General features: G+C 35.3%; 1 protein-coding gene across 10 annotated transcripts in view; it reads left to right on the top strand.

The window, feature by feature from the left end:
* Window positions 1-27,734, top strand: part of LOC149806011 (uncharacterized) — a 58,715-nt gene that overhangs the window by 16,504 nt on the left and 14,477 nt on the right. For 3 of the 10 annotated variants that reach the window (XM_089950853.1, XM_089950851.1, XM_089950852.1), the window contains 8 exons: window positions 645-756; window positions 5,939-6,414; window positions 14,948-15,074; window positions 16,478-16,825; window positions 20,222-20,341; window positions 21,697-21,722; window positions 22,842-22,976; window positions 24,487-24,541. In XM_089950853.1, the coding sequence (XP_089806979.1) occupies window position 756; window positions 5,939-6,414; window positions 14,948-15,074; window positions 16,478-16,825; window positions 20,222-20,341; window positions 21,697-21,722; window positions 22,842-22,976; window positions 24,487-24,541 (1,288 nt within the window). In that variant the 5' untranslated portion in view covers window positions 645-755. Of the gene's footprint in view, window positions 1-644; window positions 782-959; window positions 1,116-1,357; window positions 1,696-5,938; window positions 6,415-14,947; window positions 15,075-16,477; window positions 16,826-20,221; window positions 20,342-21,696; window positions 21,723-22,841; window positions 22,977-24,486; window positions 24,542-27,734 lie in introns of those variants that run through there. The other 7 variants (XM_089950859.1, XM_089950856.1, XM_089950855.1 and 4 more) reach the window with 6 other exon arrangements.

Below are 27,734 nucleotides of genomic sequence, written 5' to 3'. Positions count from 1 at the left end.
GTAATGTTCAGTCACTCCCCTCAAACTAAAATGCACGGAGTTGTTAAACCACAGTGTGTTAACAATGGCTTCAGGTGTTTCCATCTCCATTAGTTTTTGCTATACAAGGCATTTATTTCTTCGTCTGTGATCGGTTGACTCCGATTGTGTTTGTTTACTTTTCCTTTAGATTTTAAATGTTTTTGTTTAGCCCGATGAGGTTCCTTTGTTAATGAAAAATTCGTGTCTGTTCCTCTTATGATTGTACTTGCATATTTCTTCTTAAGCTGTTTGAGTTAAACTCAGATCCATCTTTTCTCCTAACACTGCGTATTAAACCAGCTTGGTGCTGATCCAATTCAGATGAGTGTATTTTGTGTAAATTTATGAGTTCATTTTTTTAAACTGCAGAAATTCTGTCACTAGCCTTACATCAAAAAGCGTCTTTTTTAAAGTGTCTGCATTCTGCGTACTTTCTATAAATTTCAGTATATCATCAGGCTCACGGTTAACAAATCCGTCTTTCCTAACACAATGATCATTTTCATTTACAAATGTCTCAGCCATGTCTCTATCAAACTCTCCAAATAACTCACAGTTTAGTAGAATCATTGTTGCTTCATCATCGTGCTCCTTATCTGATGTCATTGTTTTCTTTTTTCCAGAGAGTTGCAGTGTTTGATTTTTGCCAGAGGGAGAGACTGGAAACAGCTGTGTTGATAGAGAAGAAGCAGACGACACAGGGTGGAGCTCAATAATATTTATTTCCTGGATTGAGTATGGTTGGTTTTTGTAGAAAAATGTTAGTTTTTTAAAACAATATTTTACATGACAATCATTTTCTTGTTATTTTTTCCTTTTCAAATGTAATATTCCAAGAAATTCATGTCCATGTTTAGAGAGTATAATAGCCATAAAAACATGTTCATTATGCGTATTCATATACCATGAGCAAATCACAATGTGATATACCAATGATATTGGTATATTAAATTGCTTTATACCCACACTTCAAAGGCTATGTTTATAGATAATTACCTATCATATAACCTTTGTTGCGACGCTGTGTAGCCTTAACAGTAGACTCGGATAGTGGTCCTGGACTTTCTGGTTGTAAACAGTGGATCTTTGACAGAGTAAGTAGTACGATAACAATATTTTTGTTTGGTTACTGGTCTAGGTTGAAGTACTCTGTTCCACATGACTTGACTCATGGATTAGATCCTCGTGGTAAATTTCACGCGTGGGTTCGCTTGCGTGTGCGTATGATGTAATGACAAAGTCATAGGGATAGATTTTAATCTTAATCAGAAACAACATTATAAAACTACTGTTACGATACTACACACATAACATATCTCCAGTTGATATCGATCTTACTTCACTATCCATTCCTACGCGCTGATATTGGGGGCTTTGATTTCAGCGATAAGTGTCATCAAGGGGGTTTATGACAAGGAAGCACAACTATCCGTTTGAATTTGAGACAACGGGTGATTTCATACCAGTTTACCACAGTATGAAACCAAGTTACGGTTGAAGATAACGTGAAGATAGATATTGTTCGTTTCTTTAGAGGATATGTCTTCCTTAAAGACTTTCATCAAGCTGTTATCGCCTATACACTAAAGAAAATCCGATTTTGTTATCTCACCCGCAATTAACAGATGATCCTTTTGTAATGCTGATCAAGTGTCGCCACCCCGTAGAAGAATTGTAAGTACTTTATGGCCTAAGATTTAGTAACGTAATTGATATAGCGATACATTTGTATTACAAGATGACCCCATTTGGTGTCCATTTACATGGCACAGAGAATTAAAGGTAATTGTCCCACATCTTATGTATGTATGACCATAATTTGCCAGTGTATATCGCTGATAGATTATATCTCTTTCATCACATGACTATTTAAAAAATGGGTATCGCCTTACTAACATGTACAAATGACGCCATCATGTAAAGCTACACTATCATACGCACATTCTAAATCTGAACAATAAACACCCCCCTCCCGATAAAATATTTTTTATTTTTCAGAAACATTATTTAATTGGTCAAGTATATATATATATATATATATATATATATATATATATATATATATATATATATATATATATATATATATATATATATATATATATATATATCGAGAAGCTGTCAAGCTGTCAGTGCTGATTTAATCTTTACCCACCGTTCTCTAATTAGTTCTACCCCTGCGTAGGAGTACAAGTATGTCGAACATAATTCCAGTATTTGAAAGATAAAGTTTGACTTATTCTATGCAAGTGACAAACGTTTGAATGCAATTTTTAAATCTATAAGTATATAGGTACTTATTTCATCAGATTTAGGCATACACAATGATCTTCGATATTGTTGTATTTCTAATTCCATTTAAAGTGGTATCTATAACACAAATAAATAAAATCTAACTCAGTAGAACACGTATCTGGAATAACTGATCAATTTATCTATACTGTTTTTACAAAATGAAATCCAAAATAAATGAAGCATCATCTCTTCAGGTTTATTAGAAAACGAACATCATGACGATTAATGAATTTTCATTTCAAGCAATCTATTAATAGTGTAGCGAATTCTGTGAAGAACTTTGTAATGAAAACCCAGAATAACTACATCCTCAGGTGTAGAGAAACGCAAAGAAAAATATTGATTCCCAATTGTTATATATATCTATATTTTTGGTAACTACTGGTACATGATTTTTAATCTAAATTTTGTAAATTTTATTCATGGCTGTAAATTGTACAGATTTTCTTTGGTTATGAGCGTTAAATTACATAGGATCTATAAATAGAAGTTTACTTGTGTGTTGACAATTACTAATAATAATCCTATTAATAAGACATAAGACTTAAAGAGACTTTGAGTTAATTTCTCATTGGAGGATGGGGTTTGGACGGTTCTAGAAGAATTCAGTAACTTCCCATTGGTTGGGCTAGGTTACATGGATAGGCAAGTTCGAGATAAATTGAGTTACAAGATCCGTCAGGTTGGGTATGTTCTGAAATTTAGTTGTAATAGAAGGTGTATGTTAAGAGAGAACAGAACAATCAGATTCATTCCTATTTTGGAATCATCATCATTTCTTGTGAGAGACAAATTAAACAAAAATGAGAGATGCAAATGAAATTGCAAATACAAAGGAAAGGGAAGAAAGTGACTTTCATATAAGATTAAAAGAGTTAGAACTGGAAGCCAAAAGCACTCCACTAATGAAAGTTCACCTTTTGATGCTACAAAAATATTAGATTAGCATCCTCTTTAAACGAAAAAGACGTAGATGAATATTTTTCTCATTTTTTGAACGACTTGCAGTGAATTTAAAATGGTCACGACAAAACTGGACATTGTTATTACAGAGTGTACATATTGACAAATCTAGTGAAGTTTATACTTTGCAGTCAGTAGCAGTAGGTGCTGATTACGTTTTGTTCAAAACATGTATCTTCAAGGGTTATGAACTAGTATCTGAGACAGGCATATCGACAGAGTTCGGAATGGCGAATAAGAAAATAACCAAACCTATGTCACGTTTGCTAGTTAAAACAAATAACTATTTGACAGGAGGTGTGCGTCTAAAGAGATTGATAAAGATTATGAAAAACATAGACAACTCTTATTAGTCGAAAAGTTTAAGAACTACGTCAATAGTGACTTCAAAATTTACTTTGATGCTCACAAGAAAGATACTTCTGAAAATGTTGCTCGTATATCTGAAAAATTTTCCTTGCCTCACAAAGTTTCATTTGTCAGTACAATACGTTTTCTTCCCAGCAGATGGTTACTTAGAAACGAAATCAGTCTCAAGCGAGTACTTACAAATTTCAATCTTTCACAACCAATACGAATCCAAGTATAATAAGACTGATCAGATCTAGTCCTACGCGCACGTATTGCGAGAAAATATCGTACATCATTTCTGATTGCTTGAAGTTAAAAATATGCAACAGAATAAAGACCGGGCAGTTCCAACTGCTCTTATTTCTCAGAGGTCAAAATCATGGTTATGTATTGGAAACAAAATATTTCTGGGGTCAAATAAGCCCCTGTCTGATTCCTTTATTTAGAATTATGAATCATTCATGTTGAAAGATTCTATATTACTTATGGGTGATTCGACCAATCCTCACTACTTAAATATTGAGGGACACACAAACTTCTCAGAGTCCTTTTTATCATTACTTTGCCTTTATATGAGAAGTCTTTTTCTTCTGATAGTGTTTTTGTTCAGAAAGTAAAATGTGGTTTTATTCAAACTCCTTTACATAATGCTAATTCAACGTCAGACATTGTTTCAGGACCATTTTCTTTTCCCATTCAATGTGCTCACTTATTGCTAGGCAATGACTTAGCTGGATACAAGGTTCTTGTTGATCCACTTGTAACTGACAAGCCTTATTTAAAGGTAGATCCTATTGAAAATGAAATACCTGATTTATTCCCCGATTCTGCAGTTACTAGACATGCGTGAGAATGAAATTGATCAGGAAATTATTCATTTTGGGTGACTTTTGATGAGGTCACTTTGGCTCCTGAATCAAAAGGTATTTGATCATTGTGATCCCTTTGTAACTACTCATTCTCTTATTGTTGTCGAACAGAAAAATATATCCTGCGATCTCCTGTTTGTTTCTGATGGCTATTAGCAAATCTGACTCTGTAGAGGTATCAACTTCCTCTTGTTTGAAAAATGGGATCCGTATGAGAAAATGGAGATTATCTGAGGTACCCGTTGTTGACGAATGGCCAGTCAGCTCTCAAATTGTGGTGCCTATGTCAAATAAACAGGAAATTCTTAGCATAATTCATGAAACTAACATGGAAGATCGATTGGGAGTCAATACGTCTCAACACAGTATCTTACACCAATTATATTGGCCGGCAATTAAATTAATGTTTCCATGTATTGTAGATTCATGGCCAGTTTTAGTTCTTTTGAACTATTTTTTGGACACGTTTACCATAGACCATTGAATCTGTTTAATTAAAACGTTTAAGAGAGGATTCTGGCTTTAATAATTTAGATCAAATCTTTGATTGTGATGTAGTGAGATATAATCTTCAGAATACTCACCCAAAAAAAAAATACAATAAAGGCAGGTCCAAGGTATAGTGACAGAAACTTTTCAACCTTGTGATAAAGTTCTGTCTCTCTTGCCAATACTTCAAGATAATCTTCAAGATGGATAATATGGTCCTCATAAAGTTAAAAAGAAAGTGATTTAAATTATATCAACACTCATGGGACGCATATACAGAAATAGCTCCGTCACCAGTCATGTAAATATGTTAAAATGCCATATATAGTTTTATGGGACTAGCTATATATACACCGATCTGATAATGTAGGGAAGTCGGTTTCCTCATATATTTCGAGCTGATGCACTTCTTTTTATGCGTCACATTGACTCTTGCTTCAAGTTGCACTTTTTTCTAACTTGAGAATTTCTTCAAACGTACTGCCAAATTAGGCATAAAAATAAGTAAAATATATTTTTTCAATAGTTTTTTTAGTTAATTTTTGTAATCAAGTATTTTAAACACATTGATCATATTTTAGGCAGATACAAACATGCTATTCATTTTGTTTCTATAAGTACTTCCAATGTGTTTATGATACTAATTCTAAGTTTTCGATTATGAAATTCCTGTTCTTATTTTGGTGGAACTAGTAATGCAGCCGATTATGTAGGCTTGAAGTCCACAAGAATGAGCTATCGTCTGCAAATAGTCTTGTCTTACTAAAATAAATATACCCTTATGTCGAGAATTAGTCCGTTATTAAAAAATATTATATATGATCTGAATTTTACATAGGAGGATACATTCGTCATAGATACATTGAAATTCAATGCGTCGTAGCTCATCTTTTACCTTAATACCAGATCGTTCTCAATATAACCACCAAATATTTCTTTCTCTGCTACAGTGATAGGTCCCTTGTCAGCCTTCCTGATGATGTCCATTCAAAAGGAGATTTCCATCCATTACCATCCCCAAGATGGTACCGAGTGGGCGACGTACCTCCAATCCAAGTTTGGTGAACGGAAATATCAAATTGACATTGCCCTTAATGATGTCACATCTGATAATACATCCCATGGAAGAAGCAAAATAAACATGTTCCTAATTACGCCCGACTTGGTAGAATTAATTGATTTAAACATCATGAAGGGTTTTGATCATCAATTGTCACTCGCCATTCTGATGGGAGTTGATATAGAGAACTTTACGTTCAAAACAATACAACATGGTGTGCATGAAGATGTCAAAGACTGGTTAACACTGGATGTAGATGGAACAGAGGAGTCTGTAAGGCATTTGATCATGGCGATTGTGTCCATGTACGAATATGATTATCCTCCACCCAGAATTCGGCCGGTTTTAACAGAAGTTATTGATGAGGTATGTTATTTTTTAAGTAACATATGGCACCATTGAAGCAGAGATAAAAAGAGTACTCAGAACAAGAACAAAAATAATTGATAGGTGTTCTTTGGCCTTTCAGGCAGAGGAAAAATGATTACTCGGAACACAACAACAGAACTTTGATTGTTGTCCATTGGCTTTTCAGATAGAGGTAAAATGAGTATTCGGTACAGAAATAACCGACCCTTGATAGGTGTCCATTATCCTTTTAGGGAGTCCTTGATAGGTGTCCATTATCCTTTTAGGGAAAGAAAAAGGGATACTCTGAACAAAACCAAAAGAACCTTCCTATCTAGCCATTGGGCCATGCATTTCACTTCACGGTGTTTTTAGTATTGGTTAAGAAAGTTGCAAAGCAATGATCTGAAACTTATAAACATTTGAAACTTTTGTGGGTTATTGTAAATTCTGTACAATGACCGTTTACAGTCTTTCTCCCTCCTTACATTGTTCAGAGTCCCCATTTCTGAAGTTAAATTAATGTTGTTGTTTTATTTTAATGTAAGTTGTCACACGTTTGTATTTTCCAGACATTATTTTCGGACATCCTTGCTCTCATTAATGTCAGAGGAAACGTTGGACCTTGTCCATGTTCGCGATTTTCTTTATGGTGCATTACTTTCATTGTTTTATATCTCATAGCAAACTTCTCAACACCTATATCTGAAGCAATATGATACGAAAATAGTGTTAGTATGGGACACTAGAGTTGAATGTTGAAACGGTGAAAACAAATTGCAGATTACTGGTTCATGAACGAGAATATTTGTAAACGAAACTGTTGTTCGGTTCATCAGCATTCTAATACATTTTGTGTTTAGTTGATTAGATACTATGATCTAGCTGCCACTGTCGTTACGTTCATGGCCAGTGATTTCAGCTGATTGTTTCACACTGTATAGCAATACAATACCATGCCCGGAAAAGTGAGTGCGTCGTCGTCCGAAAATGGACTGAACACAACTTTTTCCATTGTTTACAGTTCATTTAACAGTTCAGCCCACCCACCCCCATCTACGAACACATTGCTTATAAGCTTTTTGTGAGATCTCGTTAGCCACTATTGTTACCACGTCGAGTTTGCGAGGCAGGGAGAGGAAGGATCGATGATCATCTGATTTACACTTGGTCAAGCAATGCAAATTTTTTAATTTTACTGGTTGATAGTCGAAGAAAAACCCACCTGATTAGTAAGGTTGTCACGTCGTAACGCTGGACATTTTCTCCACTGATTCACTCACTCCACACTTACCTTCTCGAGACGTTTTGTATAAAACGAACTAAGTAACTCTGACCTCCCCGGAATTTGCTAAGTAGATCATTTTACATCTCCCCAGCTCCATAACAATGACATTTTCCCACATATTTCTTCGCCTGATAGTAAATATTTTTTCCTCAGTATTCAATACAAGTCTAATATTTTTTTTTAGATATACGATATTTGTTAGTCAATGAAATAAAATAGACCGCATTAAATGCCATTTACGTGTTTTGCTACACGATTGACTTATATTCCGAAAGAAACTTATACCTGAATATTTATGAAAGCGATTTATTTATTTATATATTTATTTATTTATGCTTCTTGTTTGCCGGCCTTACAACCACAGCCTTTGAGAGATTTCAAGATCAATGAATCACCCATATGCCTTCAATAGCCCAGCAAGAATACATGATATTTTCAATATTTATGTGAGTTTCTGTTTGTGCGGGGGTGGGGGTGTTGTTGTCACCAGGATTGGGTTGAGGGGGCGGTCTAGGGTGTTAGTCGACACTTGAAATGCCTCGGAAACTTTTAGTATGTGCTTCCATTTTTAAAGTTGATTGGTTTTGGTTTACTGTGAGCAACAGTATGATACAGGATAGAAATCGGGACCAAAATTAAACTTTCTGTGTACTGAAGGTTTCCGTCTCCAATACTGAAGCGAAACGCATATCGAATTCGACCGATTGACAAAAATAAAATACAGCAATGCTTACCATTCGAAAAGAGGCCGTTGTCACCAGAATATTCTGTTCAAAATAATATTGAGTATGGACACAGGGGATACCACCTACTTGTTTTATTGAGTCACGATATGTCGGCCTATTCTGCGCACAGCTTTGAAATGATGTAATGTATATCCATCGGGCTATAAGAAAGAAATTCATTACTTTGGACTGTTTCTATCAGCAGTTCAGTCGAGTAACTAGGTCAGGTTTGTAGCTAGTTTTACCAAATTCAACATAAAAATGCCAATAAATGACAAGAGATATTAAGTAAACTAAACCGATCTTGTAAAAAAGTTAGTAAAGTTCAACATTTTATAAAATATAAGCTATTATGTGGAAGAGAAACAACAATGAATAGGACGTAATGTGTGTACAACGTCTTGTTGATGGGGGAAAATTACTACAGAATTTAGAAACAGACTATACGGCAGGAAAGTTTTGAGAATTTATGTTCTAGCGGCAAGTTGACACGTTGGGTAGCAGACGATTTTTGCGTGTGGAACAACTTCTTGCAAAACTGTTAACTTGGATTAAACTGCAGTATTGTTTTAAGGTATACATTTCCATATTTTATATAATGCATTTATTTGTATGATTCTAAAAGATACATAGTAAATGGGTTTTCTGATTTACCGGTTCGAGAAGGTCACGGAGTGGGACATTTAGAGATCACATTTTCATACACATTTCGAGTCGAGATGCGGGATATTTTTGTACACCTTATGAATATCACTTTCCTTAATGAAAGTACGATCGTTCTTTCTTGATACAAAATAGATTTTTTAACAAAGATAACACGTGGTTCAGTGTTAACAGAAATGATTATCGTTGCGCAGAATTACCCGACGCGCAGAATTACCGACGCGCAGAATTACCTGACGCGCAGAATTAGCCAACATGGTGATATATATATATATATATATATATATATATATATATATATATATATATATATATATATATATATATATATATTTATTTATATATGTCTCGCCCAGGAACACACGTAGTGTCCACTAGTGTGGTGACAACTTACTGATTAATTTTGCATGTAGTATAAACTGTTATAATTTGAGCCATTTTGGTTGATATGTGTCTACGTGTGTTTTATGATTCAGTATGTTTTGCTGATATATGTGTTAAATTTAAAATCTTTTAATATCTCATTTTAAAATATTTTGTTGTTGTTGTTGCAGTTGTTGTTGTAGGGCTTAACGCCATTTTCAGCACACGATAGGCTATGCATGGCGGCCAGTATCAATGGTGGAGGAAGAACCCGGGAAAAAACCCAGAAAGAACCACCGTCCCACGAGAAGCTACTGGCAAGCTTTCTCACATACCCACATAGGTCGAATCCGAGGCTCGAACCCACGCAGACAGAGATGAGATGGCAGTAATCCGTAACGGAGAGCGCTTTAGACCACTCGGCCACTCGGGGCCCCCTTAAAATATTTTAGTGCAAGTTTAAACATTATTCAGTATGAGTCAAAATATATATATTTTTTTAATGGAATGTAAGCTAAACTTATAATAAAGAAACTATCAATGATAAGAAAAATATGATCCAAAACATAGCTGACAATGCCGGATTAAACCCCGTGGAGGCCGTAATGCCCTTAGGCAGTCGAATCTTGGGGCCCCCTCGCAAATTATCTCCTAATACTTTTTATCAATATTGTTTTGATCCGTTGTCGCGGGGCACCTAGACCGGTGCCTACTTTGCTTATTTGGTAATCCAGCAGTGATAGCTGACAAGATACGTAATATTAAAACCCCCAAATAGCATGTCAGTTTCTATATTCAGGTACGTTACTATTTACAGTTCATGCTCTTTCAATGCACCAAGTGAGATAACATACATGTTCCAACTAATACCTTGACAAAGAGAGCCGTAAATGACACACTAAGCCATTTAAAAGCACCGTGCTACGTACGATGCGATAAATATTAGATTCTATATGACAAAAGAAGGTATTACATTCATAATTTACCTGACAGATCCAGTGAGGAGTGCACTGAGAGGAGTGTAGGAATGTATGGAAAGGTATTGCAAAGAACCGTTGTTGTTGTGGGGTTTAACGCCATTTTTCAGCACGATAGGCTATACATGGCGGCCAGTATTAATGGTGGAGGAAGAACCCAGAAAACCCCGGAAAGAACCACCGACCCTCGAGAAGCTACTGGCAAGCTTTCTCACATGCCCACATTGGCTGAATCTTAGACTCGAACCGCCGCAGACAGAGGTGAGATGGCAGTGATCGGTAAGGAAGAGCGCTTTAGACCACTCGGCCACTCGGGGCCCCTGCAAAGAACCGAGATGAGAGAAAGGTGAATTTGTTGCGAGGAGTCATACGAAACCATATTAGCATTCAGTGTGATGATAAATACAATAATATACTATATTTAGGTGTTGGGAAAAGACCATTCAGCCCTGCAACTCAGAACGGTAATATTATGTTAGAAAATTTAACTCAAAATAATAATAATATGGTGACCAAATATGAACTCTCCACCCATGTTGTTAAATGGACCAGGTGTGCAAATATCATCGTCAAAATGGAAGTTGGTGATACAAAATCGTGGTTATCAGAGGGTCTACATTAATTTAAACTTTAATTTCAAACTTAAAAAATAGATTGACGTTTTTGATATTATTAATGGAAAAAGTTAATAATATACTTGCCATTTTGGTGCTTATTCTCCAAACAAGTAGCCGTGTTCTCTGGTGGCAGAACAATCAATGGTCCAATGCTTATAATTGTCTTCAGCAACTAAAATAAATCTTGCCACAAATAGTTTTATTGCCATTTACTGTAATTTTTGGGGTGAGGCCAATATTGTGGCAGGTGGCTTTTACGTGAATGTCTCAGTCGAAGAGACGTTGATGTATATCCTTTTGAAGTCAAAGTGCACATAGCTAGGGAATAAAATCGTTGATGAATTAAAGTCTGTACATCAAGTTGACATGTTACATTGCGCTATTGATTCATATACAGGCATACAATCCCGTTCTACGTGTAAAGTCATAGTAGTAGGCATCACATTTTCAGCATCACAAAATAGTGAGAGAGAGAGAGAGAGAGAGAGAGAGAGAGAGATCTTTTGCAGAGTAATGAATGACCTAATTGACAGCCAAACAAATTAATAACCTCTTAAGGAAAGAAATGCAGGTCAAGAGTTTATTTTTCCGTTTTCGATTTGTTGAATCATATTAAACAATACTTACACATAATAACTATCGCTATGTGTAAGATAAGTATCAACTTTATAAATACTAATAAAATAACTATAATGTAACTGGAATGTCTCTTGTACCAATCTGACTTCTTACCTGAATATAATCTACAGAACTTACACAGAAAGTACAGGGTTAGAAACATTTTATCTTTGCTTAGCCGGGTTAAGACTTACTGTTAGCCCTCTCTCCCTCCCCCCACTACCACTATTCACTGCCTTACTATGAAATGCGAAGTCAATGGGGGAACAATTATTTTAAAATTGTCATGGATTTGCTGTTCTATACGTTCCTATCTATCATTACCCGAAACACTTAAACTGGGTTATTCGTTTTATTTGTAGGGAAATCAGGGCGATATGTTAATGACTATTTAATTGCAATACTTCGCCTTCATTGTGGAAATATTACTTTTTGCTGAAAGAAGCACAAAAAACATTTACAATCCATGAGATTGGTGCTAGAACGGATTAAGAATAACATGTCTGGACAGGAAATTTTGACAAAAAACTAAACTTTGATCATTATAAATCAATGTTCACTTGTGTTAAAGTTTTTGGGAACTTGAATCTATCATTCGCCATAGTCAGACATAATATAGAGAAGGTCCAGATTCGAATGCCTCTCCATGTTCAAGGACACATTCTGGTTATATAGAATCTATCTGCCGATATAAAATGTCCATGCATCTATTCTTTAAATAATCCATTTTAATTGCAGGATATGATAGTTAACGATATTTATATATATTTGATTCGATTTATATTTGATTTAATTTAATTGTTTTTTTTGTGTTAGTCTTAATTTTTTTAAATTTCATTTATTTACTGGATTTGACATTTTCCAGAAATTCATTTTCCAGAAATTTAGTTTGGCCTGACTGTTTTTCTTAAACACCTAATAATAGAAACTTTGTAACTAATGCTGACCTAGTTCCTGACCTTGATTCAGAATCAGTAAGAGTGGAAGTAAAGAATTTTAATTATTTTTTAAAAATCTTTCCCAGAGTAAAAATCATTGGTTTTAGTCAAGGTCATACTGGGACTACGTGACGTTAGGCATGTAAAAAGCTTCCATCTTGTTTGTGAAACATGGTCATGTGACCCTCATACGGGAATCTGTTTTTTGTCTGATATTAGTGTATAACTGTTTCCTATAGAGAATTAGGGCAGTCGGGCTTTAAACCATTGAAACTTATAGGTGTTTTGTTGTGACCAGTTTGAGTTTACCTTTCCTAATTTTTCTTAAAATTATTTGGATTCTAATAGATTATTTGTCTCTGGAAATACTTGTACTCTAAATTAATTCTTGGACAAGGACAGTTATCGAAATTTACAGAATTCAAACACTGGAATATTATTTTCTGTGATTCAACAAAGAACTGTTGACACATCAGGACGACGCTGACCACATCATGCTTCGTCGCCTTCCATTTTGGATTTCATCGGGATTCGAACTCAGTTTCATTAGGTCTTTTTATTACTATGACTTCTATTTTCTTTTAATTCTAGGATTATTCTTGGATTATTTTTCGATTTGATTCGTAAAACCGTAAGTTCTTTTTCTCATTTTCCCTTGCTTTCTAGGGAAATAAATTATTTGTTAAATTTTACAAAGCTTGATGTCTTCACTTTTTTTAATACTATTTAAAATAGCCTAATCACGTAACAATATATATATATATATATATATATATATATATATATATATATATATATATATATATATATATATATATATATATATATATATATATATATATATAAACAGAAAGAAGTATGGCAATTAAAGATCCGTGCCCATTAATGAATCTCATAATTATAATCATTCTTGTTGTTATCATTATTATCATTATCGGTTTCCTAATATACAGCTAAATGTTTTTGTTTTGTTTGATATTGGCTCACCATAATATCCATACACACTCTCATCACTGAGGTTTAATATAAAAAATGAACACCATCTCATCATTATAGATAATTGTACACTAGCTTGAACTATGTATTCAGATTGTTCAATATCATGGGCTACCATGTTCACTTTAATGTACTTCCTTGTAGCCTATTATGTATGACCTGGTTCGCAGTGTACTACCTTGTTCACTGTAGTCTACTACCTCGTTTACTATCGTGTTACCTTGTTCATTATAGTCTACTACCTCGTTTACTATCGTGTTACCTTGTTCACTCTAGTCTACTACCTCGTTTACTATCGTGTTACCTTGTTCACTATAGTCTACTACCTCGTTTGCTATTGTGTTACCTTGTTCACTATAGTCTACTACCTCGTTTACTATCGTGTTACCTTGTTCACTATAGTCTACTACCTCGTTTACTATCGTGTTACCTTGTTCACTATAGTCTACTACCTCGTTTGCTATTGTGTTACCTTGTTCACTGTAGTCTACTACCTCGTTTGCTATTGTGTTACCTTGTTCACTATAGTCTACTACCTCGTTTGCTATTGTGTTACCTTGTTCACTATAGTCTACTACCTCGTTTGCTATTGTGTTACCTTGTTCACTGTAGTCTACTACCTCGTTTGCTATTGTGTTACCTTGTTCACTATAGTCTACTACCTCGTTTACTATCGTGTGTTACCTTGTTCACTGTAGTCTACTACCTCGTTTGCTATTGTGTTACCTTGTTCACTGTAGTCTACTACCTCGTTTGCTATTGTATTACCTTGTTCACTATAGTCTGCTACCTCGTTTACTATCGTGTGTTACCTTGTTCACTATAGTCTACTACCTCGTTTGCTATTGTGTTACCTTGTTCACTATATTCTACTAATTCGTTTGCTATTGTGTTACCTTGTTCACTATAGTCTACTACCTCGTTTGCTATTGTGTTACCTTGTTCACTATAGTCTACTACCTCGTTTACTATCGTGTTACCTTGTTCACTATAGTCTACTACCTCGTTTGCTATCGTGTTACCTTGTTCATCATAGTCTACTACCTCGTTTACTATCGTGTTACCTTGTTCACTATAGTCTACTACCTCGTTTGCTATTTTGTTACCTTGTTCACTATAGTCTACTACCTCGTTTACTATCGTGTTACCTTGTTCATTATAGTCTACTACGTTGTTTACTATCATGTGTTACCTTGTTCACTATAGTCTGCTACCTCGTTTACTATAGTGTATTACGTTGTTCACTACTGCCCATTACATGAATTAGAATTAGTGCACTACGAGTGCTTTCCTGTTCCACAGGATGGCAAAGCAAATTGTATGTACAAATATACCTATAAGAAACAAAATGGCTATTTCCATACAGGGCCTGAAAATATACATTGGACTCGAGAAAAAAGCTGATTCTGATGTCTCGATAAAATTTGACGGCACGGACAAAGAACTGATAGCTGCATATACAGACAGATATTTCTACAGCTTTTCATTAACAGGTATGATGTACATTTTGATTCTTCAGAAATTTATCAGGAATTCGTCGAAAGAATGAAATATTTTGTTGATTCTCCCACTTTAATAAATACAACAGCATTTCTTTTTCAATACTTTATATTACACATATATGGTCATTGTTTCAACACTTAATATTACACTTATATGGTCATTTTTTCAATACTCAGTATTAAACAGATATGGTAATTTCTTCATTACTTCTTATTACACGTATATGGTCATTTTTTTCAATACTGAATAGTACACATATATTGTGATTTTTCAATACTTAATATTACACGTGTATGGTAATTTTTTTCTCGATTTTCTGTGATTACAAAGTGATGATCAATTTTATAGACGTTCCAAGTTCACAAAAGTCCTACGTATTGTGTATTTGATGAAAGGTGGATTGTAGTGTGATACGCATAGAGCCTTCAATAATGCTATAAATAACTTTCCATATTTATAGTTCAATGGTCTTTAAATTTTTATAACTGGAACTGAACGAACCAAACAAAGTATCCAACAACACGCACAAAAGGCAGAATTTTTGTAGCTAAATGAATATTAATGTATGATCGTAGTCATGAAACATTAAAGTAGAATTACACTAATTGAGTTAATTAAATTTATTGCGTCCTGTAATAATTACCAGAAATTAGTTATTTATTTTATTTGATTGTTCCCTGTTGTTATATTGGAACGAATGTAGTACCAAAGTCTAAACAGAAAATATAGTGTTAATAAATCCAGCCTCTTGGCTTTCTGCAGTATGACAACTTAATTGTTTTAGTCGCGCAACATAAAAGAAAATTCCGGTCATTTCATTGCAATGCACCATGTCCTGGAAATGCCGAATAACCTATGCTAAAGATTGTATACGTTTGGTCCAAGTTATTGCTTAAATAATCAACTGAACCTCGTACAAATGAATATAAATATTTATGTAGATCACTTAGTGTAGTAATACTTCGTTACCTTTGACCTCTTTTGTGTCCCCAGTCACATCGGTACATAATGAAAGCAACCTTCCTAGATAGGAGAGCTCCAAAATCCTATCAAAATAATTGAAATTGTTTGTTAACAATAAAACGAAATGAAGAATTTGATACAACAAACATTCATAGATAAACATTCGGAAGGACAGATAACTATGAATATTCTATACATCTAGAATCTGCAGCATTGTGCAGAAACATGTACACACAGTGAAATATATGACGAATTATCACGTATTATATTAAAAAGAGTATCATAACCTCAGCTAGATAGCACATTAGAAGAAGAAGTTAATACTGTCCGCAAAAAGGTGTGCAGTAAACATAACCAAGGCACAAAATGTCCCTAGCATGGAAAACCAACAACATATTCTCTTCTTTCCTTATGTTCATTCCCCTTTCAGACGAAGAGGCCCTGATGTTTTCTGCATTCAGTGTTATATGTAAGGAAGAGAAAATAGGCCAAGGACTGATCAAGGATCTTGTACCTTCCCCTCAACCGGTCAACCCTACAGAAGGCAGTATAACTGCAGGACATGCTTCAGGAGCTCTTGATGAGAAAGGACAAAATCTTCAGCAACTTTGGGAGCTACTTGAGGATGAAATTGACCCCATCAACCTATTATGTCAATGTATGGGGATACGAGGATCAGACAGAGAACACCTTGACAGGAAACTAGCAAACAAAATTTCAGTATCTGGGTTTAGAGAACATCTTTCTTTCGTGGACAGCCATACGGATTCATCTCAGGGTAAAATCCCATAATTCATGTGATATTTTCTTATCATTACTTTTTCATCCCTAAGAGTGATTTATGTATATCAACATCCACCTATTACCATATATCACAAGTCAGAACAACTATGCCTATTATAATACACATAAGAAAGGAAGAAAATAGTTTGTTACCTTTTTCTTAGTAATTTATCAATATTAAGTTCAGTTGATATAATTCAGTCAAACAAGAGTTTTCACCGTACACGTACGCCATTCGCTCCTGTGAGAGACTATTTCCAGGGTCTTGTTCGATGAAGATGTGACATTCTTGTAATGTTCTCCACTAGATTTTGCTCCTCAAGAAGTCATTTCAAACGCCGAATGACTCAACATTTAACAATATTGTATCTTTTAAGTCCAAAGTGACCAGAAGTGGTTGACTGTCCATCATTTTGCAGCGGACTATAACCTTGTTGGTTTTGCTAGAGCTCTCTTCTGTTACCCAGCTCTTGCGGGTGCATGCAAAATAAGAAATCTTTATGGACACACGCCAGATGAAATTGCCCACTACTCAGGTCATCGGGAATTTCCCGAAATGTTAAGATTGTTCTCGGATTTTATTCTAAATATGTGCATTTTGCGAGTATCTCGTCAATTTATACAGACAGATGTTGAATATGAATTTGTATCACTTAGTCTGTACCCTTTATATATAGCGTGTGCAGTTTAATATTTTTGATATTAAACAAGTTTAGATATAATTTTATGTGATTATGAATGTTTCCAAATAAACCCCTGAAATTCTTGCGCAGTATTAATTGTACTGATTCACGCGATCGTGTTAATTTTTCTTTACCCCGCCTTATGGAACTTTTATTTTGCTAATACTTTTAATATTTTGGCGGTCATTATTCGAATCGACTGCCCAAAGAGAATTGGGGCAAAAAAGGTCACGTCTTTCTGGACATGTCGAATTGACCTCCACATAATTCTCATTACACCATGTATAGCACAGCGTAAAACCCCAAGAAAAGAATAACAAGCAAAACTAAGAATATTGTTAGGCTGATAGTGGGAGTGTAGATAGGGGTGAGTTGTATACATGTAACATGGATACAATCCTATACAGAGGTGATGTTTAAATATTAACTTATAGAAGTAAATACACTCACCTCTGTTCACAGAAGAATGTGGACATAAACCAGTCTCCTAGTGGGCAGAACTTCATCCAATAGCAGCATATTTACGCGGCAAAAAAAAAAAAAAAAAAAAGAAAAAACAAAAGATGCAATTCCGACACAAAATGAATTTTTCCTTGTCTTCTAGAGTCTACTTTTCCAAATCAAATAATCAGGTCACATAGTAATGTTTAGTTGTGAAAGGGACACTCAAGGGTAAACATGGATCGTCTTCTACACTCTAACCGGTATTGCATTACACAATCAGACAATGTGACATCACACACACATGACGCATTCTGTGTTGAAAACTGATTTTGTCTGTGTAAAATGTTCTGTTTATTCGGAATCCACTTGTTCTTTGATTTATAATTTGTAAAAAAAAGTATTATCTGCTTTTAAACGTTAATACTTTTTCAACTTGGTTTGGGGCTATGAATGAAAGGTGCTTTGCCTCAGTCAGAATGATGAAAGTGTTCGTTCTTCTTTCTAAATAATTTCCACTGAAGAAAGACCTTGTGATAAAACGAATCTCAAACGGGTAACGATTTGTTATTAAATTAATGAAACTCGTGAATAATGTCCAGATTTTGCTAGCCAAGGCTCGAAAATCTGGATATTATTCAACTTGTTTCATAAATTCAATATATAATCATTATCCATTTGAGGTCCTCTATATATGTAATGACAACGCGAGAGAGGATTTAATTTTCTGACAGATCGACAGTGTCCTTTAGCCCCGCTCCTGTTATAGACATGGTCTGATTTCTTCTGTGCATACTTCACGCATAAACTTGCAGCAATTCTTTAACATTTAAATATTGCTTATAAAGGAAATTTCTAGAATAATACATCGTCAAAAGAAACCGAGAAAAATAAATAAGAATCCGTACAATGTATGAACATAAAATTCGTCATGCAGCATAGAAATCCATTTAGTTGTAACAGTCTCAACCAGAAGCAATTGGTTTGATACATAAACACAAGCAAACAACCTGGGGGTAGGGGCTGAAGTTATCACCATGACAAAAAGATGCATTGCATCATGTATCGATGGTTTTTTGCCTTGAAGATATTTAATGGTACAAAGAAAGCAAGTGCAAAGTTTAGGCACATGAAGTACTTATTGGCCTTCCATATTTTAATTACGAAAATCAGTCATGCTTGATCTATTACCTATGACATACGAACCTTTAAAAGCTGCTAACTCTCAAAGTGCCCTCAGAATAGAAACAAGCGAAATAGCTGAAAGACTTGCATTCTGGTAGTAACCTTCATGTTTTTTTTTGTTTCCTTCTTACTAATGAAGCCATTGAAGGTAGTAGTTGTTAGTGTTGCTATTTTGTTTTGTTCCGCGTGGTCCTACGGGAATTGTTTTTTTTGTTGTTTTTATGCATTAATAAAGAAGTGGTCAGTAGTTTTTTGCATTCAACACACTAGTGAAGAAGTGAACTATTTTGTTTTTTTGCTTGTTTTTTTTGGCTTAATGCATATATAAGACGTAGCACGGAATTAGGCTTGCGTTTAATTAGGCTTGCGTTTAATTAGGCTTGTGTTTAATTTGGCTTTGTTGCTATTTATTTTTTTGGGTGGTAATTTTGGGGGCCGGTTGAGATGCAGTAGCATTGAGTAGTAAGGAAAGTTGCTCTTTTTCCTTTTGTTTCTACACTGTACCACGTGAAGCTCGCCACAAAAATTCCTTACTGCTCAAAAATATGTTTTGTGATGTAAAAACAGGAATACCATTGTACACCCTTTAAAATTATATGTTCACATTATTCTTGGCGAAACCACTTTCAGGTAAGTTTTAGCTATCAGTAAGCCTCATTGAAGGAATTTGGTGATTGAAAATAAATTGTATAAGGCTTAAAATGGAATTCTTGGCCAAATTCAATCTATGACTAAATGTTTTGTTTTGATATGCAAACGAGGACATGCTTGTACGTCTGCTATCAATGATATGCAAACGAGGATATGCTTGTACGTCTGCTATCAATGATATGCAAACGAGGACATGCTTGTACGTCTGCTATCAATGATATGCAAACGAGGACATGCTTGTACGTCTGCTATCAAAGATATGCAAACGAGGACATGCTTGTACGTCTGCTATCAATGATATGCAAAGGTGATTCGAGCAAGCGTGAATGTCAGTATCTACTCAAAATTGTAGTCAAAAATACTTTGTAAAGCTATTGACTGTCTGAATATTTATTATCGTGACACATTTTTCTCGTTTGGTTTATTTGAAGAAGCACTGACAGACGTTATGGGAGAGCAGAAAGAGGAAAACGCAGAATATAAGTTACAAGATTCGGGAAAGCATCAAGAGACACCTATCAAACAGCGGACTGATCAAGCAGCTATGGAACGTATGATAAGTTATACGTGAAGATGAATTTACATATGCAAATTATGGAACGTATGATAAGAAGCTGAATTTACAATTTGATAATGAATCTATTAGCTTAATACAGTTTAAAATTCCTTTAGTCGATCGCTGCGAGTCAACACTTTATATTCAAGATGCTTGAAGTGTCATGCATTGCTAGTTTACAATCAAGTGAATACTTTCACTAGTACTGAGCGAGTCGTTATGAATATGTGGAAAACTTGAAATATTGGGGTTTGAAGTGTCGAAATGTAAAATCATTCGCATAAAACTTTTCTTGTACACAAATCTCACAATACTGCAGTCTTCATGTTTATTCTATGCATAATTAATCATCCCTTGTTCAGTGTTTGTTTCAATCCACGACATGATTCAAAACTATCACAACTCAAAAAGGAGGAGTAACTTTTATTGCACATCACTAGAGCGCAACAGGGTTCTGTATTTCCATCAATATATATTCCACAATGCAGCCTCATAATAGCCTGATTATGGGAATCACGTGATATGTAACCGAAATAAAAATGTTTACTATTCTTTTAAACGCACACTGCAAGGAAATGTGTGATAAAAATGTTCAGGTCATTCTACCAGACCTGTTGAATACTTTAAGAGCATTATGTTTGTAAATGTTTGAGATATTCATATTCATAAAATGTAAGTAAATATAAATAATAATCGCATGCATGTATGTACTTACTTAAGTACGTATGTATGCAGGGCCTCGGACAGGGTGGGACAAATAGGACAAAATTCCAGGGGCCCACAAAGTTCATGGCCCACCGCCGTCACAATTTGTAAATGATAATTTCACATTGACGTCAGCACTGGCATTCTACCAAACACCGCTATCTGACTCATTCGAGTAGGTGATTAACTCAATTTTTGTCCTTTTAGACTCTTGCCTTTGATGGCAAAGAAAGTCTAGCTAGTTGGTTTTTAAAAAAATAAAATCTAGGTATTTATAACCAATAACATACTGAAATGTTGTCCCAAGAATTTGCAAGATTCATTTTTAGAAGTTCTATGATGAAGAAATTAGACACTTGGAAGGCAAGATGATGGTCCAGACCTGAGTAAACGAAATATTTTCACCTACCGGAAACGTGCCTAAAGCCCTGTTATAGCCCGTATGTAGAAATGTCAATTCATATGGTCCAACTGGAGAATATTTAATAGCCCATAAACATTGTCCGCAGCCCTGTCGGTCTGTCTGTCTGCCTGTCTGTATGTATGTATGTAGGTAGGTAGGTAGGTAGGTAGGTAGGTAGGTGGGTATGTATGTGGGGTGGGTGGGTGTGTCAGCTTTCTTACAAATATTTTTTTCTTCTTCAGTGATCCAGGAGTCAATTTTAACAGAGGTAAGAAATGTTGCAGCCGATAACTCGTCTCATCAAGAGATTAATATTAGGGACAAAATACAGTTTTTTCAGTTATACTACTGCCTGATGCACCTGGCACATCATAACAGTACAGCTGAAATGTTTTCAGTATATTATCTTTGTATTTTTTCGATGAAATAGACAACTGTAATACGGAAAACGGTTAAATATAAAGAAAACTTTTTAAAAGCAAGTTTAATTACAACAGGTAGAAGCAACAACAACAACAACCCAAAAAATCGTTGGGTTTTTGCTAAATTAGATATGAAACAAAATAGCATATATTAACTCCATTTCACGTGGTCGAATTCAGTGTGAGGAAGTTCAGGGTACTGGACATCATACTGAATCGGCCGGTGATAATTGAATTTCAATTAACGAGGAATGTATTAGGAAAGATATGTCCTGGTTAGGGTAATACATATATCAAAGGAGAAGGGATTCAACACACAGAATAACAGATCAACACACATTCTGATCCGGGGAGTTTAAGGAATGTTATGATACATACGTATTGGTTCATTTTCAGCAAGGTAATACAAATACATAAAGAACTTTACGCATCATACTTTCGCTCACTATTATACCAACGAGATCTGATGGGGAAGGCGTTTACGTGAAATCATTTCCCCTGCATCTTTACATAGATGCCCTTATTTTTATCCTTTGTCACCTGATATATTTTGTCTATATTATTGGAGTAGCTGTTTCCCCTAATTGGTGTCGTAAGGTGAATTGCATTGCGCATGCGCATTTGCATTTTGTTGACTGATTTGGTTGTTTCGTTGTGAACAGAATTGAATTGAAGAAACATTCTTTGTCACCCATAATTGCATGTAAATTGTTTTCCCTTAGGTAACCTAGATGTTACTAATCATAGTTGCCCCATTAGTACTATGACCTTCAGTATAGAGATTACATTTATTTTCATGAAAATTAAGAAAGGAACATTCGCAATTGAGAGAACTGTAAATTTATTCGTGGTCATACTGATACATAACACTATCGATTTTATGGTACCTGTCAAATTAGTAAATCTCATAATTATTTCAGTTAATTATATCCTTCCATATTCAAGAAAATGTAGTGTTATTGCAGAAAATTCTCAGTCCTGCAAAGAAGAAAAAAGGATTTTTGTACAAACTGTTGAAGAGAAAAGAAAAGAAGAAGGCGCGTGCTGCTTCTGATGGTGTCTTAGAGTCTGTGCACGAATTTCAAAGAAAGAATAGAGATGTAAGCTAAACGTTTTGAGAACAATTGTATTTTGTAATCACAAATATTTCAAGAAGAGCTCAAAGTGAAAGTAAAATCTGATTCAAAATTGCGTTTCGCTATTTTTCACACATTTCCATATGAAACAAGCTAGCGGGAACTTAATTCCTGAACCTCTGTATGTATATAGTACCATTGGTTTTGCATAATTAAAGCTTTCGAAACGATGAGTGTATTTGGCTGGCTAGGCAAGACAATCGAACATGCTATAAGATCATTAAAGTCCAATCAAGCGTTCAATATGACAGTTACGTGTCATTTTCTGTTTACTATGGCTAATGGCTTATAGTTATTCTTCCAAAATGCTTGAGAGATGGCTGCCTTAGAATCGAGGATTTTCTTGGCTAACCAGCCAAGAAGAGGAAAGCTAATATGAACTATTTTTGTTCTTTACCTATTTTCATAGATGTCGTTTAAGATACAAACCTAAGTTGTTTTCCATAATAAACAATTATTAATCAATGAAGAAAATAGAACACCCTTTTCAGTTCATTAAATTAATTATTATGTTTGAAAATCTAATAAAATTGATATTCACAAAAATGAATTTTTGTACTATTTTCTGGCTATCATGTCAACTAGCTTGATATTTCTTATGAAACTTCTCTTCCGACTAAGTTTTCAAATAGCAGTGTATAAGGTGCATTTTATTACCGAAAAGAGTAAACTGGCATTTTAGTTGGTGTTTGATACACGATTCTTGAAGAACAGTTACTACATTTACGAGATATATCTGATGGAGAAAAATTAATATACTTAGTACTTGTCTCCTGGCTTTGTTCAACAAAACAAGAACAAACATTTGAGACATCAACTTGAATATCAGCTTATTATACACAAGACTAACAAACTCCGCTTCTGTACATTCTTCGTAACATTCGGTACATTGCGTGTATAATCTAAGCACTTCTTAATATTGCACAGAAAACCGGTTAGCGACTGAGATCGTTCCAAACGAACTCGTATTTTTGTTGAGATAATAAACTATGTTTTTTGTTTCTTGACACAAAACGGCGGAGTTATCAAACCAAAGTATATTGGAAAGAGTAAATGCGATTGGATTATATTTACTCTGGTCTTTGGTCTCTGGTCTCATTAAGGCTCCATAAAACGATCACAAAGAGCAGATTTTCCCAAGCAATTTGTATCGGATCCAGTGAAAATCTTGTCAATAAAGTGCTTTTTGCATTATTCAAAAGCCCGGTAGTTCATCTTTCGTAGAAAGAACATAGGTGATGAATGAAATTAAGTGATGGTATTAGTCAAAATCAGATAATGCAACAAGTTAAAAGAAACTTCAGCTAAAAATTAGTTAAGAAAATTGTTTGATTTAATTGTATTCTTAACTCAAAATTCGTAAACATGTAATCATCGAAGAATGTTCTGAAAGTCTGATTTATTATAAAATGTTCTTTCTGTGCATTAATCATGCTCAAACTGATCCTAACCTGTTATATTGATCTCTCGTCAGGTCTTCACAATATACACGGAGCACGAAGCTCCTGTTGAAAGAGAAAGTGGCATCGGTAAGCATTTCCATCATGATCAAATTTATTTTCTTCTTTTGGTTTGATGTTTAGGCTGTTAATAATCTGATGTATAATACGCACGTTTATTGAGTAATTAGTACATGTTCAGGGACGTGCATCCTTTTAATTTGCAGATTGTCATTCGTTCATCTATCTTGTTCTTTGCTCTATAAGTTTAAGATAAATTATTAATAACTGATTTTCTGAACAAAAGTGAATAATCAATAAAAGAAATTATCCAACCCTCACAATCCGTTAATTGTAGATCAGTTAGTGCAGTGGCTTGGATGATGTCTAAAATTCTATGCGCATCATAACATTTTCACTTCGACAATTAGTGAGTCTATTTTGCCGTCCTGTTGTTTATTCTACAGAGCCATATATGTATGGCGATTCTTCAAAGATTCTTATTAATGAGCAAATTAGTTAAATGAAAATTAAAACGACACTTCCAAACATTATCAAACATAGAAAAGCAATGACTCGTATTATTACACAATGTTTCATAAGTTTACTGTTGATAAAATATTCATAAATCTTTTGGGTTTATGATTTGTCAAGGATCACCTTACAAAGTATGTATGCTCCTTTTTTTCTTATAGTTCCAGCGCGGAAAATTGGTGTTCTGACTAGCTTTTTACGTGACCTCCCTATTAAATCTAATACTAGATCACCTTTTACGTGAGTCACATTAAAATCTGTATTAGAGTTGTGCTTTGTAATAGAATGTCTCTTCCGTGTTATCCCTGTAGTGTAGATCAATTGGGATTGAGTAAGGTTAGCAAAAATGAGGTTCCTGACTTAAGCGAAGAGGCGTCTCATGAGTGGCTGAAGCATGCCAAGGTGTTAAGAGCGTACGCGAATAAGAATTTGAGTTATGTGCCTGAGATGATTTATTGTGAAGAGAGCAAAGAACACGAGTGTGAGAACGAGGAATGAGTGACACGTGGTCATAGTCATCAGCTTCCAGTGCAGTGGTACAGTCAGTAGTATTACATCAAAAATAAGCTGAAGCGTTTTCATTTGTCAGAGCCACAGCGAGATGAGTTTTATTACTGGCTGAATAAGGTGACCCCTGTTCATTTGGTAGGTCGTGTAAAATTTATAAAATTTGAGTATGTGTTCAAGCGTATCTCTGCGAAGATGGGTGTTCCCGAGCATGCGGCGAAATGTAAGACAGTCTCTGGGAAGAGCTGGAGCGAGGAGTATGATAAGATTATTTTGGAGGTTCTATCGTCGTGAAGGAGTCTGTGGGAATCCATGAGTTGAACCACTTGACGAGCGATTTTTACCCTTTGGTAGAGATCACTTTTACGACTCTGAAGAGATTTTTTGTTGTTAAAATTTTTGCTCGTAAAAAGACCCTTGGATGGGTTTTCCTGAGAAATCTTATAATGTGTAAGTGATTGGAATGGGTTTTTTCTAAACGATATCGGCGACAAAGACTTATTCGGTCCACTTAGGCGTGTATTTTTTTCAAAGGTAGTTTTTTTGTCTGCTGATTCTGACGTGATCACCTACTTTGAATTTGGATCTAAAACATATAGCCTCTGCGAGCGTTTGTTTTTGGTCACCCGAAGAGGCTTCTGCTAGAGTCATTCAAATGCTTCGATGACAGGTATGATTGTATATATCGACGATGTCTGGGAATAAATCTAAGTATCGGTTGGTGTTATCGCTGGTGAAACTTTTCAACATGCGATTTTTGAGAGTTCTGTTAAACCGTTCGACGACGGACGCTTTGACGGGATTGTGTGTGCTGTCCAAGGTGATGTTATTTTTTTAAGCCAATCTGAAACGGGTTTGTTATAAATTCACTAATTTATTCATTTTTCGTGCAAGGCTATCCAGCGCCTTCACGATATTAGTTCTTTTTTTGTTTTTGAGAGTAATGACCGAGGCATATTTACTAAATACATCGATTACTGTTATGAGATATTTGAAATGATCGTTGTGCGTGCTGTAATCTCTCATATCAACGAGATCTGCTGACCATATATCGTCTGCCGAAACTGCGATAACTCTGTGTCGTGGAAAATGCTTACCTACGGGTTTATACAGTTCTCCTGCTATTGCATGCATCGTTTCTGAAATGTCAACACTCAACTTATATTTATTGAGAATTATACCACGCACAAGAGCTTGGCCTACACGTTCTCTAAAATTTTTAGGCTTGAGTTCTTTTAAGTCCCTCAGCATAACTCAATCAACTCTGGAACAGATATCGTGTTCGATCGCGATGGCATCGACGCAGTTTTAATGCTCCTGTTCTGACAGTGCCTGATCATGTTCATCCAGTTGTTGTTCCAGGGCATTCCACGCTCCAGATTATTTATGTCCTGGCAACGTCCATCCTCCACGAGGTCTGAGAAGCTTAACTATCAGTGCATGGACATCCACGGCTCCCCAGAGAATTTGCCGATGTCTGAATCCTTTGCAATGTCCAACGCAGAGGTTTTTTTTTTTTTCCACGCAAAGATCTTCGCACCTCGTATCGAGATCGCAGTGTCTGCAATGAACTATGTTTTCTACAGATCATCTCTACATTTTACCCGTGACGATGTTTTCCTTTTCTAGAACCACACACGGCACACCTCGACTTGATCATGCGGAGATTATTTTTGGTGACCGCCTGGACTGGGTTGACACTCTCCGTTTTGGCTTTGCACATAAGAAACCACGAATCATTGTACTATATGAGGTATGAATATTATTTCAGATCTATATTAATCTCGATGGGGAATTTTCCTTTATGTCTGCTCTGGATGTAGTCGATACAATACCATGCACACGTGCTATCACCGAAGTTCTGAAGTTGTAACGAGTTATACACAGCTCCTTTATGCTCTCTTTTGGAGATAAAGCGCGACTTCATCGGTAGGAGGGAAACCAAACGAATCGAAATACTCAACGTCGCCACAATGAGGATCAGTGACGATGGCTACCCAATGAGTGCCATGTCCATTATAATAATGTTGCAGGTAAGTGACGCAGCTCTCGTCAGGCATGATATGTTCGGGAAGTTGATCTTTAGAAATGACACCTCGGAAATGTTGAACTCTAGGTGCTAAGAGGTTTTCGAGGTCGATGTTGCCTAAACGTTTTTTCCTCATGCCTTTCACAAATTTGGTTTCTGGAAGTATGGAGTCCTTTTCCGAGGCCGAGCAATCCAGGCAGTAACGATCTAGCG

This window comes from Sinohyriopsis cumingii, chromosome 2 (genome assembly GCF_028554795.1).
Source record: "Sinohyriopsis cumingii isolate HCF-2022 chromosome 2, ASM2855479v2, whole genome shotgun sequence".
Classification (NCBI taxonomy): Eukaryota; Metazoa; Mollusca; class Bivalvia; order Unionida; family Unionidae; genus Sinohyriopsis; species Sinohyriopsis cumingii.
Note: the sequence above shows the minus strand (reverse complement) of the source record. Positions and strands in the feature narration are given on the sequence as shown.